The 18,791-nt window shown below is 37.9% G+C and overlaps 1 protein-coding gene across 7 annotated transcripts in view; it reads left to right on the forward strand.

Annotated features, from left to right (window-relative positions):
• The window catches only part of ARHGEF9 (Cdc42 guanine nucleotide exchange factor 9), a 421,659-nt gene that overhangs the window by 35,044 nt on the left and 367,824 nt on the right, over positions 1-18,791 (forward strand). For 5 of the 7 annotated variants that reach the window (XM_055120363.1, XM_055120367.1, XM_055120366.1 and 2 more), the window contains exon 2: positions 17,471-17,650. The exons of the other annotated variants lie outside the window; for them this stretch is intronic. In XM_055120363.1, coding sequence (XP_054976338.1) covers positions 17,471-17,650 — 180 coding nt within the window. The remainder of the gene's footprint in view (positions 1-17,470; positions 17,651-18,791) is intronic. 7 annotated transcript variants of the gene reach the window in all.

Raw genomic sequence — 18,791 nt, forward strand, 5'->3', positions numbered from 1 at the left:
AGCTTGTCAGGCTCTGCTATGCGGGTGAGATACTCTCAGTAGCTTGCCGGGCTCTCCAAGAGGGGCAGAGGAATCAAACCCGGGTCAGCTGGCTGCGTGCAAGGCAAACGCCCTACCCTCTGTGCTATCGCTCCAGCCTATGATGATACAAGTTTATAATTAATTCTAATTCTAATGATTAAGAATACTAATATTTTCAGAACCACTAGGTTATCAAATGCTCATTTTTAACAGGCCTAGAACTCTTCTGATGATTTGAGAAGCAACATACTTGTCTTCTTAATTAATCTTGCCTTAGTTTTCTTCAAGAAAATCTGAGCTATAGGTTATATTCTTTGAGCTCACTCTGGTTGCCAGCAGAGAAGGCAATTAAGTGGCAGGGTTATACCAGTTTGAAATTTGGCTTTTATTCAAGACACATGTTATATAAATAATTGAAAATTTCCTCTCACTGCTAAAATACCAGAATCATAGTTCTGGAAAAATCTAGACGACTGAGAATGACTTTTTTGACATCCAGACTCTTTTTTATAGTATTTTAAGATTCAATAATTTAGTTACTACTGTTAGAAAGAACTTAACAAATAAGGTTCCAGTAATATCTAGGGCTTTTTCCACAAATTTGCAAGAGGTGGGGAAACTGAGGTACATAGAGATCAAGTGATTCTCTCAAGGTATAACCTTGTCAGGAGGTTGTAATTTCTAAGAACCCAGGCTTGTTGATACCGGGTTCTACAGTTTCCTAATAGAGCCCGAAGAATGGATTCTGTGATTAGAATGTGTTCATCATTCTTTGAGAATTAAAGAGCTCTACTGCCAGATAGCAAAATTCAGAAAGACAATAGACAAAGGATAAAAGGAGCAACCTAGAGTAAAAGTAAAGTTTCAGGAAGGTCGTCTTTGGCCAATTCTTTCTTTCCATTTTTTTGGGAGTGTCCCTAAGGGTAAAGCCTAATCTGTGTGTACTTATCACGCTGCCTTAACTTGATAAAGGTTTTTCCTCACTAGGTCTCAGTTTCCATTACACTAAAATGAAGAGTGAATTTAATGAAATTCTGTTTTCAAAGGAAATTTTAAATGTATGTATACATTACAGGAAATAACATGACTAGTATGTTGAAATGGACCTGGGACAGAGGTGTAAGAAAATTCTAGAGTTTATGGTAAACATCTCAACATTGCAGACCTTAGTCATTAGGGCAATTGGAATTAAAAGAGTAGAGCTGTTCTGCCCATTTTAGACACACTGCTTAGAAGATAAAGCAACCTAAAGTGAGGGAAAGAGGTCCTTTATTTAACTGACAAGGGTTTACAAAGGGTGACCTTCCAAATAAGGGTAGAGATTATCATACCTTGGAAACATATATTTTAAATTTTTGTGGTTTACAGTACAGTTAATGATACAGTTTTAGGCATATGATGTTCCAACATAGCATGCCTCCCCCTTTCTATTTCACAAGTGAGAATACAGGGGATTGAAAGGATTTATCGAAGGTTGCAGTGATAGGTATATAATTCTAATTCTTCAAGTTAGGTAGGTCCTTCTGTAACCTCATTTTTTGCTATTGGGTTATAGTTTTTGTGTTGATTTAGCTGATTCAGAGACATGAATAATACCTCAGGTTTGGTCGGAGAAAGCATGCTCACAGAGAAGCTGAGAGAATATGAACATTACATAACTTCCTGGAGGGAAGCAGGTCTATCAGCAGCTCTTGGGGTGTCAGAATGGAGGATGGAGGTAGGGAATCACAGAATCTCCCTCCTGATGCAGGAAATCCTGGAGTCCTGCAGTTCTGTGCTACATGGTCAACCACTTTTGATGTTGAGAGACCAACACTGTGATCTCTTACTCTGGGAATGGCTCTGACTGCTCTGATTTTTTCTCATTGCCTGCTTTTACTAGAGAAAGAGATGCCATGCATCTACATACCCAGCTGGCTGCAGATATGCTAAGATTCCACCCCCACTCCCTCAGAATTTGGTGCCTAAAGGCAGCAGCCACTTTTAGCTGTACCTCCCACAGCCTCTCCTCTTCCCACTCTATTCCTTCACCCTTCCTCAGTGAATCCTGCTAGTTGTCAGCTGGTCTGGGAAGTGGGTGCTTTGGCATTACAGAGAGAGGCACAGGGGAACTAGGCTTCCCTTGGAAAGACTTTGGAAAGATTGATAGATCTGTTGTGGTGGGAGATATCAGATATCAGATATCAGGTCTGTTGTGGTGGGAGATATCAGATATCAGATAAGATGACAAACTTATGCGACTGCTTTGTGTATAGATATTTATTATATCTAATTAATAAATTAAATGCATTTATTAATTTCCTTTAGTTCATGTAACCAGCTGACAAGCCTATCTTTTTTTTAAATAAATTTATTTATTTTTAATTAATGAATCACCATGAGGGTATGTTACGGATTTATACACATCTGTGCTTATGCTTCCCCCATACAAAGTTCGGGAACCCATCCCTTCACCAGTGCCCATATTCCACCACCAGTAAACTCAGCATCCCTCCCATCCTCCCCAATCCCATCTCCCCCCCACCCCACCCTGTCACTGTGGCAGGGCATTCCCTTCTGTTCTCTCCCTCTAATTAGCTATTGTGGTTTGCAATAAAGGTGTTGAGTGGCCACTGTGCTCAGTCTCTAGCCCTCATTCAGCCCGCAACTCCCTTCTCCCACATGGCCTTCGACTACATTATAGTTGGTGATCCCTTCTCTGAGTTGCCCTTTCCCCAGAATGTGAGGCCAGCCTCCTAGCCATGGAGTCAACCTCCTAGTAGTTGTTTCTACAATTCTTGGGTGTTAGTCTCCCACTCTGTTATTCTATATGTCATAGATGAGTGCAATCTTTCTATGTCTGTCTCTCTCTTTCTGACTCATTTCACTTAGCATGAAACTTTTCATGCCGATCCACTTAAATAAAAAATTTGTGACCTCCTTTTTTCTAACAGCTGCATAGTATTCCATTGTATAGATGTACCACAGTTTCCTCAACCAGTCATCTGTTCTAGGGCATTCGGGTTTTTTCCAGATTCTGGCTATTGTAAACAGTGCTGCGATGAACATACATGTGCAGATGCCATTTCGATTATACTTTTTTGCCTCTCTGGGATATATTCCCAGCAGTGGTATTGCTGGGTCAAATGGGAGCTCAATTTCTAATTTTTTGAGAATCGTCCATATTGTTTTCCAGAAGGGCTGAACCAGTCGGCATTCCCACCAGCAGTGTAGAAGGGTCCCTTTCTCGCCACATCCTCTCCAACAGCGGTTGACAAGCCTATCTTGAGAAACTAGATTGACCTGAATAGTAGGGCCCAGGAATATATACATAGACACATCATATTTGAATTTGGATTCGGAAAAAAATGTTGCTAGTGGATGCTGGTTTGATTCCTAATTCTCCCTCTTGAATAGTGAACTCACAATTGCCTCAAACATTTAGTGAGTTTTAAACATTTTTCTTTTTACTTTATCTTTGTGGTACCATGACCTTTATAGGGCAGGCATTATCTTTTTTAACAAAATCTTTACTGTCATACAGTACCTCATCTGGACTCTGAAAGTTGTAATGTCATTTATCCAGAAAGCTATGTTTTAGAAAAATGTTATTGTAACTTGCCTTAATCTAACCTCACTCTGGAAACCTGGAACATGATCCAAAATGAGATAGGACTTATATAAAGAAGCACAATATGTTTGTATGATTATCAAATTAAAAATATAATCTTAGAAGGATTTGAGTTCCTAGTGCTTTAAGACTTCTAGATTTCTTTCACTTTTTAAGGATGGTGAGAAAAACTGCATAGTATGAGGGAAAGCAAATGATCACTGAGCTAGTAGTTTTTACCCTTTTATTACTGTATTTTAGGTATGTCACTTAGTCTGCATTGTTATATCTTGAGTTAATTAGAATTGATATTTCTGAGTTAATTAGAATTGATATATCTGGGTGACTGCTGTAGTGAAGGGGTCTGACTCTCAGTACATGACCCTTTATAAATGTTTTCTTAAAGCATATGAATGAAGAGGGGCTTCTAATATGAACTCATATCTCTCAGCATCCTTCAAAATGTTATTGTCTGTATTATCCCCTTTTCTTTATCACAAGCTGGAAAACTCTTTTTTACTTCTAATATTTAGAAATATACTTAAATATTTTTTTGAACTGTACATATCCTGTGATCTTGGTAGGAGGCAGGATATGGATTTTTTTTAAAAAAATAAGAAACTCTCTTCTTAGCTTCACACAGGCCAAGTACCTGTTGCTATGAATAGAAGACTAGATTTCTCCCAACCTCCTGCAAAGTTAAAAGTAGGTTTTAGGGGGCTGGAGCGATAGTACAGGGGGTAGGGCGTTTGCCTTGCACGCGGCCGACCCGGGTTCTAATCCCAGCATCCCATATGGTCCCCTGAGCGCCGCCACGGGTAATTCCTGAGTGAAGAGCCAGGAGTAAACCCTGTGCATCGCCAGGTGTGACTCAAAAACAACAACAAAAAAGTAGGTTTTAGGCTTGGAAGAAAGCCAGGGTCAATTATGTTTTTATTTAATGCCTTTTCAATTCAATCAATATGGAGACAGACACTTGCAATTAAAAAAATCTGTACTTTCGGTGATTGTCTTGGATTAGGCAATAATTAGGTTTTACATCATATGTCTGACTGAGTATTGTTAGGAATCATTGAAAAATGGCATGCTTAGAATAAAATTGTACCTTTTTGCATCATTTTATTTGTGAAAGTTTAATTTCATGAGGACCAGAGAAATAAGGTAAATTATACGCTATTGTTCTTTCAATACTTTTATTTTCCCACAACCCTCTGTGATAAGTATTGCAGAATAATTCTGCCCCATTTTTTTCTGGGTGGGAGGTGAGTTTGTTTGGGCCTCATCCATTTTGACCATTATATGGATGTGAACTTGAAACTCAGAATTGTTTTGGTTTGTTCAGTGTTTCCTCTTAAAAGCAGTGGTGTTCTAAGAAAAACATAGAAAAATAAAGTTAATTTCTATCAACTTATCCCTACCTAGTAGCCTAAGGCAAGAAATTCATTCAGGATTTTATATTGTGTATATTGTGTTTCTTCCTAGGACTTATATTAAAAATAACAGAAAAACTATGCAGATGTCATTGTGACTAGGATGGTATTGCATCACTCAGTGGATTATATATATGTATATGTACATATATATTAAATAAGTGTACCCAGATATGTCATATCATTTACTGATATGTAAAAAGGCATTGGTAAATGCAGAATAGAAACTATAAATTCTTTTTTGTATTGAATCATAGTGAGATACAGTTAAAAAGCTTTCATGTTTGAGTTTCAGCCATACAATGATCAAATGCCCATCCCTTCACCAGTGCCAATTGACCACCACCAATATCCCCCTTTTTCAACCCCCCGCCTCTCTTTATATTTATCATTTTCCCCCATACTCTCTTTCTACCTTTGGGCATTATTATGGTTTCCAATATAGAGCAATATTTCTGGCCCTTGTGTCTACTGTCCTTGGGTGTCAGTTTCATATTATGTTATTTTATATTCCACAAATGAGTGCAGTCATTCTAGGAAAACTATAGATTTTATGGCTTATCAGACTCTAGAGAATTTTCTCTGTGTGCAGATTTATCTGAGGTTATATTCTTAAAGACTAGGTCTTATTATTAAAAAAACTAGACATTGAACTTAAAAGTTGGCTCATTACTTTACCAATTGCCAGACTTATCTCATTGGATGAGCACAATGGTTTGAATAAACCGATCTCATTTTCTTTGGGCTTTGGTGAAGATTCTATTTCAGATTTTATTCCCTTAAGTAGATTAAGCTGCTAAGAAAATAGTATTGAATGAGAGATGTATGAAGTCAACCAGAAGCTTTCATAGGTCTTAGAGAGGATATGGCTAGGATGAAAACCTATATGCTCAAATAAATGAAGTACAGAAGGCATAGGTTTTTGAATAAATGTGTGTGTTGGTAATGGTGGTAGTGAGGACTGGAGGGATCAGCTAGTTCAAAATGCTTATAATGAGAAGACACTCCTTTCCCTCACAGTACTTCTGTGAAAATTGATGCCTAGGTATAAGTGGAGGACCTGGGTAGAGAGTAAGACTAAATAACTTTTCTTCTTCTACAATTTATTCCTAATAAATTTTCTCTATCACTCATAGATCAAAACTGCTCCTTAGAAAATTAGATGAGGGGCTGGAGCAATAGTACAGTGGGTGGAGGAATCAATCGGGATGGGGGATGTGTGCTGAAAGTAGATAACGAACCAAACATGATGACCTCTCAGTGTCTGTGTTGCAAACCATAATGCCCAAAAGTAGAGAGAGAGTATGGGGAGTATTGTTTGCCATGGAGACAGGGGGAGGGTCGGGAAAGGGGGTTAAACCGGGGATATTGGTGGTGGGGAATGTGCACTGGTGGAGGGATGGGTGTTTGATCATTGTGTGATTGTAACCCAAACATGAAAGCTTGTAACTATCTCATGGTGTTTCAATAAAATTTTTTAAAAATAGTACAGCAGGTAGGGCGTGTGCCTTGCATGTAGCCGACCCAAGTTCGATTCCCATACCGTCCCCCGAAAACCACCAGGAGTAATTCCTGAGTGCAAAGCCAGGAGTAACCCCTGTGCATCTCTGGGTGTGACGCAAAAAACAAAAAAAGTACTTTAAAATAGTTCCAATTTCACTTCTGCAAACCCCTGAATGTAGGGGGAAATAGGTGCTTTCCCAAGAGAATTTACTACAGCTCCATTCATCCGAAGGGTCTCACAGTATGAGGTCTAAAAGTCAAGAGATGTGTAGAGACAAAGGGCAAGTCTATTTCACTACTTAGACCTCAATTTTCACAGAAGTACTGTGAGGGCCCAGACTGGAGCAATAGCACAGCAGGTAGGCCGATTGGCTTGCACTTGGCCAACCCAGGTTCAATTGCTCTGTCCCTCTCGGAGGGCCCGGCAAGCTACTGAGAGTATCCTGCCCGCATGGCAGAGACTTGGCAACCTACCCGTGGTGTATTTGATATGCCAAAAATAGTAACAACAAGTCTCACAATGGAGACGTTACTGGTGCCCGCTCGAGCATATCAATGAACAATGGGACAAGAGTTCTACAGTGCTACTGTCAGGGAGAGAGGGAGAGACTTTGTTTCTTTGAGCCCTTGTCTTACTATCCTTGAGTATTAGTCTCATATTGTTATTTTATATTCCACAAATGAGTGCAGTCATTCCACATCTGCCCCTCTCTTTCTGACTCGTTTCACATAGCATGATGTGTCCCAGTCTCTGTATTTTAAGATGATATCTCATTGTTGTTTTGATTTGCATCTCCCTGATGAAGAGCCATGTAAAGCATATTTTTCATGTGTCTTTTGGCCATTTGTAATTCTTTTTTGAGAAAGTTTCTGTTCATTTCTTCTCTCCAATTTTTAATGCAGTTGGAAGGTTTTTTCTTTACAGTTCTACTATTGTCTTATATATTCTGGATATTAACCCCTTAACTGATGGATATTGGGTAAATAATTTTCCCACTCAGTGGACTCTCTCTGTATTTTGATCACGATTTCTTTAGAGGTGCAGAAGCTTCTTAGTTTAATGTAGTCCCATTTGTTTATGTTTGTTTCAACTTGCTTGGTCAGTGCTGTTTCATATTTAAAGATGCCTTTAGCTCAGTGTCCTAGAGGGTTCTACCTACATTTCTTTTGTTGCACCTTATGAATTCAGGTCTGATATTTAGCCTTTAATCTATTTTGATTTGACTTTTGTGCCTAGCCTTAGACAGAGGTCTGAGTTCATTTTTTGAAGTAGCTGTACTTTTTCCAGCACCATTTGTTGAAGAGGCATTTCTTGCTCCACGTCACATTTCTTGCTCCTTTATTAAGTGATCGTATATTTGAGAATCTGTGACAGAATATTCAACTCTGTTCCATTGGTCTGTGCGTCTGTTTATATTACAATACCATGCTGTTTTAATTACTAGTGCCTTTTAATACAGTTTGAAGTTGGGGGAGGTGATGCTACCCATCTTGTTTTCCCCAAGGATTGCTTTAGCTATTTGTTGGGGTTTATTTTTCCATATGAATTTCAGGAATGTTTTGTCTGTTTCTTTGAAGAATGTCATGGGTATTCTTATAGGGACTGCATTGAATCTCTATAATACTCCGGGGAGTATTGCCATTTTGACAATATTAATCCTCCCTTATTTTTTTATTCTGTGATACACATATCAAAAACAATTTGCAACTGACCTTAATCTTTAGTCTATACTCTTGGTTCCTAATATTTGCTCTGTTGCTAAGTTGTTACATTACACAAGTGACTCACTTATTGGTTCCTTTGGGTTTTTTTTAATCTCACTCTTTGTGCCTATAAAATGAGATCTTCTAACTCGTAGACATGTATAATAATGATATTCTCTTTGTATAAGAGTCCATTGTTGAGGCCAAGCATATAGTTCAGTAGTAGAGCAATTGCCTTAAATATATGAAGCCTTGGGCTTAATTACTATCCCCACATCAATTGTTTTTAAGGCTATTGACAGAGACAAGAAGAGTCAGTCAAACCTTGGAACCTTACTGTGTGCTTTGTCCTCCAGTCAGCTGCTCTGGGTTTCTTCACTAATCCACCCACTCATCCTCTTATTAGCATAACTTAGACTAGCAGATACTTTTTATATAAGCCTGTCTGACCTACTTGAATATCTTTTGTTACAAAAGCAACCACTTTTCCTGCAGACACATACCAAATTTTATACTTCCTTTAACACTGAAGGTGGTTTTCATTGTGTTTCTCTAATGTCCTTACTGACAGCCTAGGGTAATCACTCTATCTGGGATCTTAAACAGCATAGTCTGAAAGTAAGCCACCTCAACCAATTTGAATTGTTTGAATTCAAATCAGTTTAAATTACAGTTGCTGCTCACTGAATACTTCTGCCATCTACTCATGTAATTTATCATGTGCTAGTCTTGGTAGAAAATACATAGCTCCACTAAATAGGAAACTGGACATCAGTGGCATTGCTAAGTGCCTTGACCAATATCTTCTCTCACTAATAGTGAACTAGCAGGTAGAGAGAAATCAATAGCCTTCTAATTTCTGAAGAACTGTTAATGTAGATTTCTTCTTTGGGCTATAAGGACTCCTCAGTAATCACTCTCCTTGAAAATGTATGACAAGGCTCAGAAACTCTCAGAACCATCCAGGACATGCTCAGTGAAATTCAACGTGGTTTAACTTGATAGAAATTTATTTTTTCCTGTCCTTTTTTCCACACAGGAACAGATTACAGTTATTCTGACAAAATTCTACATTTTTAATTATAGCCTTAGATCAGATGGCCCCATTTAATGTTGGCATGAGAACCATTAGTTACAATGTGCATTCTCCTCTATTCCTACTCCTACCTAATTTGCTTGTAAGATTCTAATACAACATCTGTCAAATGGATTAAAAATGGCTTCTATCTCTGTGTGCCTTGCCTATACCATCTGGGTGTGTTGTTGATGGTTGTACAATTACGGTTGTGAGGTCTATGGAGAAACGTATCTTTGTAGAGATCTATCTCCCACCTTCTACTCATTTGTAAATCTGGTAGAGTCACATATCAACCCTTTTTCAGCAAACTATAAGGCTGGCCTTCATACCATATTCTAGAAAAAGTTACAACTTCCAGGACTAGACATATGGACACACATGAATTAATTCAAAAATCTACATGCAGAGCCCCCAAGTGGATCTATGTTACTACAAATATTTGGGGCACTTTGAACACCTTACCTCTTTCCAAGGATTTCCTAGGCCATTTCTCAAGACATTCAAGGAAAAAGAAATGCGACAAGTTGCTAGAACTTAGTGCTCAGAACAAAACCAGGACAAGTGCATGGTGCCAAAAATAGCTTAAGAGTCTAGTCAGGGTAGTTTCAATCTTGGAATGGCTGTGCTCAACCATTGAAGAGTGTATTGATGAACTAATATATTATTTGTTTTATTAATGATTTTCCTCTAAGAATATTAAAAGCTTACTTAGGGAGCTTTAAATGCTCCTCTAGGAAATTGCTTTTGGATTATAGCATGGGTACTATAAGGATCTTCTACTAGTACTATTGAAAGACTCAGTTTTGAAAGTCAGGATGGAAACAGAAATGGGGATAGATAGAGCAGATATAGATAGCTTCTCAGGAGATACCAGAAACATCTTGGACAAGATGTTATATTTCCTAAGCTTTCTGGAGCTTTACATTAAAAAGAAAAATACAGAGGTTCAGAGATAATGGTTTCTTCTGAATGTCTAGTGCAACAAGAAGTAACTTTTACTTCAAATTCTGTTTCAAGACATTTAATCTCTGTATAACATGTTATTAAGACTCATCTGAGTTTCTTTCTAAAAAGTCAGGGGTTGAGAATTTGTGGTCAGAAGTTTCTGGGTTAAAACAAAAGATTTTAAAATAATTTGATAGTAACTCTTTTTTAATTTTTAAAAATTTTATTGAATCACCGTGAGATAGTTACAAGCTTTCATGTTTGGGTTACAATCTCACAATGACCAAACACTCATCCCTCCCCCCCAATTTCCCTAATTGGTGGGGAACACACATTCTCCACCACCAATATCCCGGTTATACTCCCCCCTTTCCAACCCTACCTCTGCCTCTATGGCAGACAATATTTCCCATACTCTCTCTCTACGTTTGGGCATTATAGCCTGCAACACAGACACTGAGAGGTCATTATGTTTGGTCCATTATCTACTTTTGGCATGCATCTCCCATCCCAACTGGTTCCTCCAGCCATCATTTTCTTAGTCATCCCTTCTCTATTCCATCTGCCTTCTCCCCTCCGCTCATGAAGCAGTCTTCCAGCTATGGGGCAATCCCCCTGGCCCTTGTATCTACTGTCCTTGGGTGTCAGCTTCATGTGATGCTACCCTACACTCCACAAATGAGTGCAGTCTCTCTATGTCAATTTGACAGTAACTCTTATTTCTACAATGTTGTGTCTATTCAATATGCTGCTCTAGTGTGGGAAACTTCTTCAGTCAACAGGATTTGAGTTTCCAATTCAGAAGCCTGACTTATTTCTGGTTGATACAATTCTTGGTCAATTTTACTTTATTTCCTCTAAATGACTTATTTCCTTGCATTACTAAATACAAAAAGACCAAAAACCTTAAGGGATATCAGCTAAATCTCACTTCAGAAAGTCAGGCCCCATTAGGTTGAAATAATGACTGAAGTTTCCTACCAGAAATTGTGGTCATGTCAGACTGAGTTGTAAAATAATTCAAATATAAAATCTAAATCTGACAAGGCAAGAAACTCAACATTCCTTCATCTATTTGACCACTATTACAGCTTAGAACTCCTGTAATTTCCTTTTTAAGTGGTACAGAAAGAAATATAGTCCTTTGTCCTTTGTCTGTAATAAAAGAAAACATATCCTATGTGGCTTCATACCTTACTAGGTTTGTCTGGATTCCCCAAAACTTTTAGGCTTTGGAATTTTTAGGTTGGCTTATGACCAAAGCACATATTGACATCTGGATCAGATGTTCCATAGTATGTGTGCTGAGCATGATCCACATCAACTCCTATCTTTTCAAATCAAGCTAGCCTTATAGGACATGTATGCCAGATATGACTGAAATCAACAGTAGCTCTTTTATAAATATAAAAATGAAGGACCAGAGCGATAGCACAGAGAGCAGTGAGTAGAGATGCTTGTGTTGCATGCTGCTGACTTGGCTTTGATCCCCAACAACCCATATGTTCCCTTGAGCCCACCAACACTGATCCCTGAGTACAAAGTCATGAGTAATCCTTGAGCACCACCTGGTGGGGCTCAAATAAAAAAAGGGAAAATGGATGATGTTATGGAACACTGAAGGAAGTCTGTACTTAGTGTCTCATAAATCTCATGCCCAAAGTAGGAAAAAGATGAGTGTGTCAATGAGAATAGATAATTTTGTGCACATTCTTTCTCTATATATGTATATATATATATATATATATACACATAATCAATTGAATTACTATGCTGAAATGTGAAGTTGAAGCCAGCCTGATGTGAGCTATTAAGCCATAGAGGAGATGACACATTATTGTGATTCAAATATTAATAGTAGAGTTTTTACCTGGCATCATTTCTGATGCCATTGAACTCCTGTGCAGATTTTCAACAAAAACAACATAAACCACCTGGCAATAAATTCCACCACCAATAGATCTACTGGCTGCATTGAACTTATTATGTTAATAATTTCCTTAGCCCCACAGAAATTTCAGCAACTTGATATAGATGCTGAATATGCTGATGTAACTGCCAGAGTTTGCCTAGCATTACGACTTAAATTGCAGAACCATAGCTAAAGGTCAAAATCAATATTCCCTATGTATTAGTTTAAGCATATGTTTTAACTCTATTTTTCAAAAGTGTACAATCCGGTATTTATGATAATAAAAACTCTGTCAATTCTGGTTGACAACTTAAATATTTATCTGATATACCAAAAACAGTAACAAGTCTCACAATGGAGACGTTACTGGTGCCTGCTCGAGCAAATTGATGAGCAATGGGATGACAGTGATACAGTGTCTTATTTTATTCTAAGTAAAACTCACTGAAAGATACAAATAAGAGCATTTTAGTCATTAAAGAAGATATTAAGAAGTGACAGATCAAGAGCACACAAGTTGGACATTAACTATAGTATCCCTACACTCAACCATGACTAAGAATATGGCTTAGTCAGAGGAACAAAGGTAGGGTTATATCTACCTGTAAAAGATTCAGTTTGGATATAGTGGAAAGGCCCTTCCAAATTTGAGATAAGGTTTAGAACCATAGACATGGAACTAGATTAAGAAGAGATTTTAGAAATTGACAGCTGAGAATTATTAAAGATCTTGAGCAACAGGGAAAAGAGAATTAGTAATGAATATCTTGAAGAAAAAGAGAGGAAGAGAGAGGAAGAAGGAAGAGAGAGATGGAAGTGGTAAAAGAAAGTGCAGATCCCAAATTAGAAATAGGAAAATCAGGATTATAAAAAAAAATAGGGGCTGGAGCGATAGCACAGCAGGTAGGGCGTTTGCCTTGCATGCGGCTGACCCGGGTTCGATTCCCAGCATCCCATAGGGTCCCCCGAGCACCGCCAGGAGTAATTCCTGAGCTCATGAGCCAGGAGTAACCCCCATGCATGGCCAAGTGTGACCCAAAAAGCAATAATAATAACAATAATAATAAATAATAATAATGTGAGGAATCATAGTACCACATAAGTATTTAACTTTTGACACCATTCTGCAGATGCTATTGCATACCTCTTTCTACGTTTTTCCATGCATTTACTGGTTTATACAATGCAAAAACACAGTGCTGAACTTTTTTTTGAACTGCTTTTTTAGGTATCTTGAATAGCTGTTGGGCTGTTTTTGTTCTTATTCCTAGATATGAAACCTAACACTTTAAAAAGGTTATTAGTAGCTAGTATTTATTTAAAATCTGCTACACAAATCATTGTAATGAGGATGAAAGAAATTCAGAGGTATTCTACATGGTAGAGTATCAAAAGATACACTACTACGGAGTACTTGAGTGTAATGGTGAGATTCATTGCAGAAGGAATGATAGGGACAAAGGTTTGGGATTTAATTATACACTATACTGACAAGAAAAAAATGGAGGGGTCAGGCCCTCGACCCCTTAAGCATGGCTCTTTCACCTACACGAAAGAAAACCAGTCTCTGGGCAGTTTTTTCCCAAGTTGAAAAGAAGAAAAAAAGTTTCAAAAAGCGGGTAGGGCGTTTGCCTTGCACTGGGCTGACCCAGGTTTGATTCCTCTGTCCTTCTTGGAGAGCCCGGCAAGCTACTGAGAGTATCCTTCCCACATGGCAGACCTTGGCAAGCTACCCATGGCGTATTCAATATGCCAAAAACAGTAACACTATGTCTCACAATGGAGACATTACTGATGCCCGCTCGAGCAAATTGATGAACAATGGGACGACAGTGCTACAATGGGAGGAATGAGGGCATGCGATGAATTTTACATATATTTTATTGGAAGTGGCAATCAGCTATTCAGTAAATTATGGAGCAGGCAATTAGAAGTATGGCACATGATATTTTTTTATTAGTAAATAACCATGAGGTGCAGTTACAAACTTATGAACTTTTTCGTCTTTGCATTTCAGTCATACAGTGATCATTTACCCATCCCTCAACTAGTGGCACATGATTTCTTAAGGGACTAGATGAAGAGAAAAAGGGTCCTCTTTGACTCTCTGTTGAATATTTAAAGGATAAAGTTAAAATTCTATTACTTAGATTTTCCAGCCAGATTGACTGGTTTGTACTTTAATGTGTTATGTGCAATGTCTGAGTCAGAAAGGAGGTCATCTTCGATCTCTCATTTTTCAGAGGGCAGATATTTAGAGAGCAGAGGGCATCACATCAAGCATAAAGAAATAAGAAATAAGATGCCAGAAGGAAATTCCTATCAATTATTAAAGTTAAGGATTAGCCTCAAAAGAAGCCCAAAACAGGGGCTGAAGAAATAGTACAGCTGATAGGGTACTTAACATGCATGCAGCTGACTCGGATTTCATCCTAGGCACCCCATATGGCCTCTCAAGCACTGCCCAATATTCCCTAAATGTAAAGTCTGAAGTAATTTCTGACTACCGCCAGGTGTGGCTCCAAAACAAAAGCAACATAAACACCTTAAAAGAAGCCCAAAGATGGGAGGAATCACAGGCCATTTGTGAAATTCAAATCTTAAAGTGGACAGATAAAATGAAACAGCTAAAGGGACTTGCCCAAGAAAATTCAGTAACTAACTGGCACTGAAAGAAGGCACTGACTTCTTTGAATAACCAGTGTTTGTGGTATACTATGTTGCCTCCTAGCTTTTACTGGAACAGTGTGGCCCACAACTTTTCAGAAAGGGAAGTTTTATTGAAAATTATGTTGTCTTGGTAGACAGAACCTGTTTACAAGGATTTATTAAAAAAGACATCTGGTTTATTCAGGACAAAGCCTAGAATCCCAGACTGTTTTAGATTTGCTTAAAAGGAACATAAGACATTTTGTTCTTGTTTATGCCTCACTTTTGGCATTTTCTGAGAGAATGAAGATGAAAATCTATTCAGGGAACCTTAAACAGAGGCAAAAACAACTTAATTTCCTTCATTTTCCTCCTTTGAAATTTCTCAGAAGGCAACCCCATCTTAACTATCCTCACGATAACTGACATATTTGCTACTGCACAACACATTTGTTTTAAACTTTCTTTCCTTTGCTTCTTTTTAAATATTTCATACTTTTAGCATAAACATAGGCTAATTAAATACCTATTTTGGGGTAATGCTGTTCAGTTATAATGCAAGTGCAAGAAAAGGAAGATGGTATGGCTCTGGAAAACTGCATGTGGCTGTGACTCCAGTTTTTAACTTTTTTGTTTTTGTTGGCAAGACCTGACATTTCATAACCCCAGATGTCCTTACAAGACATACCAACCACTGAAAAGGATCTTGTAGACAAGAAGGAATCCTAGCCCAAGTTATGATATGGGAATTTCTAGAGAAAATTATCAGGAAAGTGTAGAGCCAATCTAGGATGATCATGTAAGATAATATTTCATCAAGTGTGGTCCTTGAAATAGGTACACCTGGGAACTCATTTGAAATACTACTTTTGGTGCATATGCTGCCTGAGCCTATGTGCTGCTTGCATCCGCATGGCCGAGCACATGTGTCACCCGAGCACATGTGTTGCCTGCATCTCCCCTCTTGAGATGTGTACTTTCATGCTTTCATATTTTTGTGTCTAAAGCTCGGTTAGTGATGTAAAAAAAAAAAGAAATAGAAATACTACTTCTTCTGGAACCTACCAACCTTGGACTTAACAAGCAATCTGGGTTTTAACTAGTCCTGTGAATGGAGAAAATGACTCTTCAGGTCTTTCACAGAGTGGGATTGTATCACTAGGAGAGGGATTCTTGTGGTAATATGGGGGTATTCCTGAAAAATCAACTATAGAGTATGACAAGTAGAGATTCAAATCACCTAATGTATGGTTATAGTCTAGTTGTTTAACCTACAGGTTGTTTTAAATAAAAATTAGTATTTTAGGGTTTAAAAATTTATATATTGAGATCACAAATGAGTGCTCCTTATCCAATAACTGACATCTGTTTTCAAAAAATAAATTGCTCTTCCTCCCTATTTCCCTTTCATTATTTTCATTTAGTTTTCCCCTAAAGATCTTTTCCCCTAAAGATCCATATATATATACACAGATATATATGTGTGTATATATATATGACAAATTCCTTTGAATAATTAGTCCTTTCTTAAGGAGGCTAATGGAAAAGATCACATCTAGAGAACATGTTCAGCAATTCAATGCTCAGAAGATAGTGTTCAACTCTTTTTTCCTGACAGACCATATTCTCTCTATTCTGAAATACATGTCCTTAAATTCTACAAAGACTTATGGCTTAGATAGGCTAAAACTAGTTGGTAAAAAAGAACCAGTAGAATAGTGACCAGTATGGTAGTCACCCCGTCTTCATCACTGCACTTAGGAGTTTTGAGAAAACGTATGTGTGGGGTATTAGTCTTAAAATTGCTATGTTGATCCCATTCCTACTGGTCACAAAATCTAATGAGCAAAATTGGGTGTCTCTGCACAGCCCCTGACTGGGTTATGGAGTTCACCCCTTAGTGCACAGCCCCTGCTTGATATTGAATTCACACCTTATCTTAAGGTAGTTCAGTTTTACTGTTTATCAAATACAGATGTCAAAATGGACTTCTGCATCTCACAAAGTGTTTATAAAAATCACTGAGTGAATCTGTGTCAAGGTTGATTTTTGAAATTGTAACATAGAAGGCCATAACCTCTGTGAACATCATCTTATGTGAGAGAGCAGGAAGATAAAAGTCATTGTATGTGAGGAATGCCATGGTTCATAACACTTGAGGGTTGGGTATTCAGTGGGATTAAGTAATAAGCCACAAACTCCCAATTTGTCATTTTCAAGGAGGATGAGAGAAAGAAAATGAACATAGAGAATTTAAACCAAATATGCTGAAGCCTCATTTTTACCTCTAACCTTATACGTCTCCACCAATTTAGATGTAAGCTGTTTCAAAGTACCAGGGAAAGAGACTGGAGCTTTCTTATCTACAGAAATACCTTTGAGTAGGGATAAAAACATGAAGCGTATATAGTCCATATTCATATTTTGGATCTTCCCACCTAAATGGCTAGTAGTATTGGCTGTATTGTTTGTCTTGTGGTAAAATTGAGCTTAAGCTTTCACTACCATCTTTGTCATCATCACTCTTTACAAACCAGTACGTGTTTTCCTGTAAGTAGTAGAACTCTGTGGGTGGGGATGAAGGGCAAGGAAGGTAGACACCAGTGTGAACTCAACACATTCTCATTTTGTCTCCTAAGCTGATCACTGGAGATTCCATCGTTAGTGCTGAGGCAGTATGGGATCACGTCACCATGGCCAACCGGGAGTTGGCATTTAAGGCTGGCGACGTCATCAAAGTCTTGGATGCTTCCAACAAGGATTGGTGGTGGGGCCAGATCGACGATGAGGAGGGATGGTTTCCTGCCAGCTTTGTGAGGGTGAGTGTTAGCCTTCACACTCCTTTTATTTCTTGTAGGCTGCCTGCCCATTACACTGATCAACCCCTATTTCCTCCTCTCCCGGTGATTGTTCTCATATTTATTTTTATTTTTTGCACCTACTCAGAACCTGGGATTCCTATTGATATTTTCCCTTCTCATTTGAGACTGTTCTTTTAAAAAATCTTGCTTATTTTGTCAACCGACACATTCTGCCCCCAACTCCTACCCACTGCAACTTTGTTTAAATCATTTTCCTTTTAGTCTCAGTAGTTTCTGAGGCTCTTTTAGCTCTAAATTTCTATTAAGTTTTATCTTTCTAATTTTATTAATTTTTTATTTTTCTATTTTTTGTCCTTCAAATATATTTTATCCCTCCCCTCACCATTTGTCTCTACTTCCTTTGCCTCTGTTCTTTTATTTAGAGATTTGTGAACACCTCTTTTAATTGTCTTAGAATTGTCTTTAAATGATAATGTAAGAATGGAGGACTCTAACATTTCAGGGATTAGAATTTACTGATTTCGAACTAAGTCAGGTGAATACAATCTAAGATGTACTAAGAGTTAAAAGCAGGAAGCCTGAGTTATACCATGAAGAAAATGATTCTAATAGAAGGTGCTTTTGAACAGGGAGGGGTTACCATATATTTTTCCTCTAGATTACTAATTTCTTGGATGCTATAATAGGGGGGCAATGCCTTGGTTTCTTTGCTTTTGGCCTTTATTACAGTTGTGAACATCAATAAGCTCTTTGGCAGTTATGAACCTTGATCTTTCCCATGTGTTAATTGCTATTCCAAATTTTTTCATGTCACAGTTAATGAGATACATAGTGACTATGTGGTAATACAAACATTTTATGTGGCAATATAGGCGCCAAAACATAATAGTACGTGTTACAATCATTTTTACCAGAGCCTCTCTTGATAACTTTTTTGTAATATAAGCTTGAAATCTCAAACTAAATATCAAAATGGCTTAAGCCACTGGAGAATGAGGTACTTCAAGGTTAGAGTTATAAAAATGTGATGTGAAGAAAATGCAGGTATTTGAAATCAGACAGTTCAAGTAGCAGTCTCAGCTTTACTACCTCCAAGCTTGTTTGGTCTTGGAAAGATTTTTCTACTACCTGGGACTTG

The sequence above is a fragment of the Sorex araneus genome, chromosome X (genome assembly GCF_027595985.1).
Source record: "Sorex araneus isolate mSorAra2 chromosome X, mSorAra2.pri, whole genome shotgun sequence".
Lineage (NCBI taxonomy): Eukaryota > Metazoa > Chordata > Mammalia > Eulipotyphla > Soricidae > Sorex > Sorex araneus.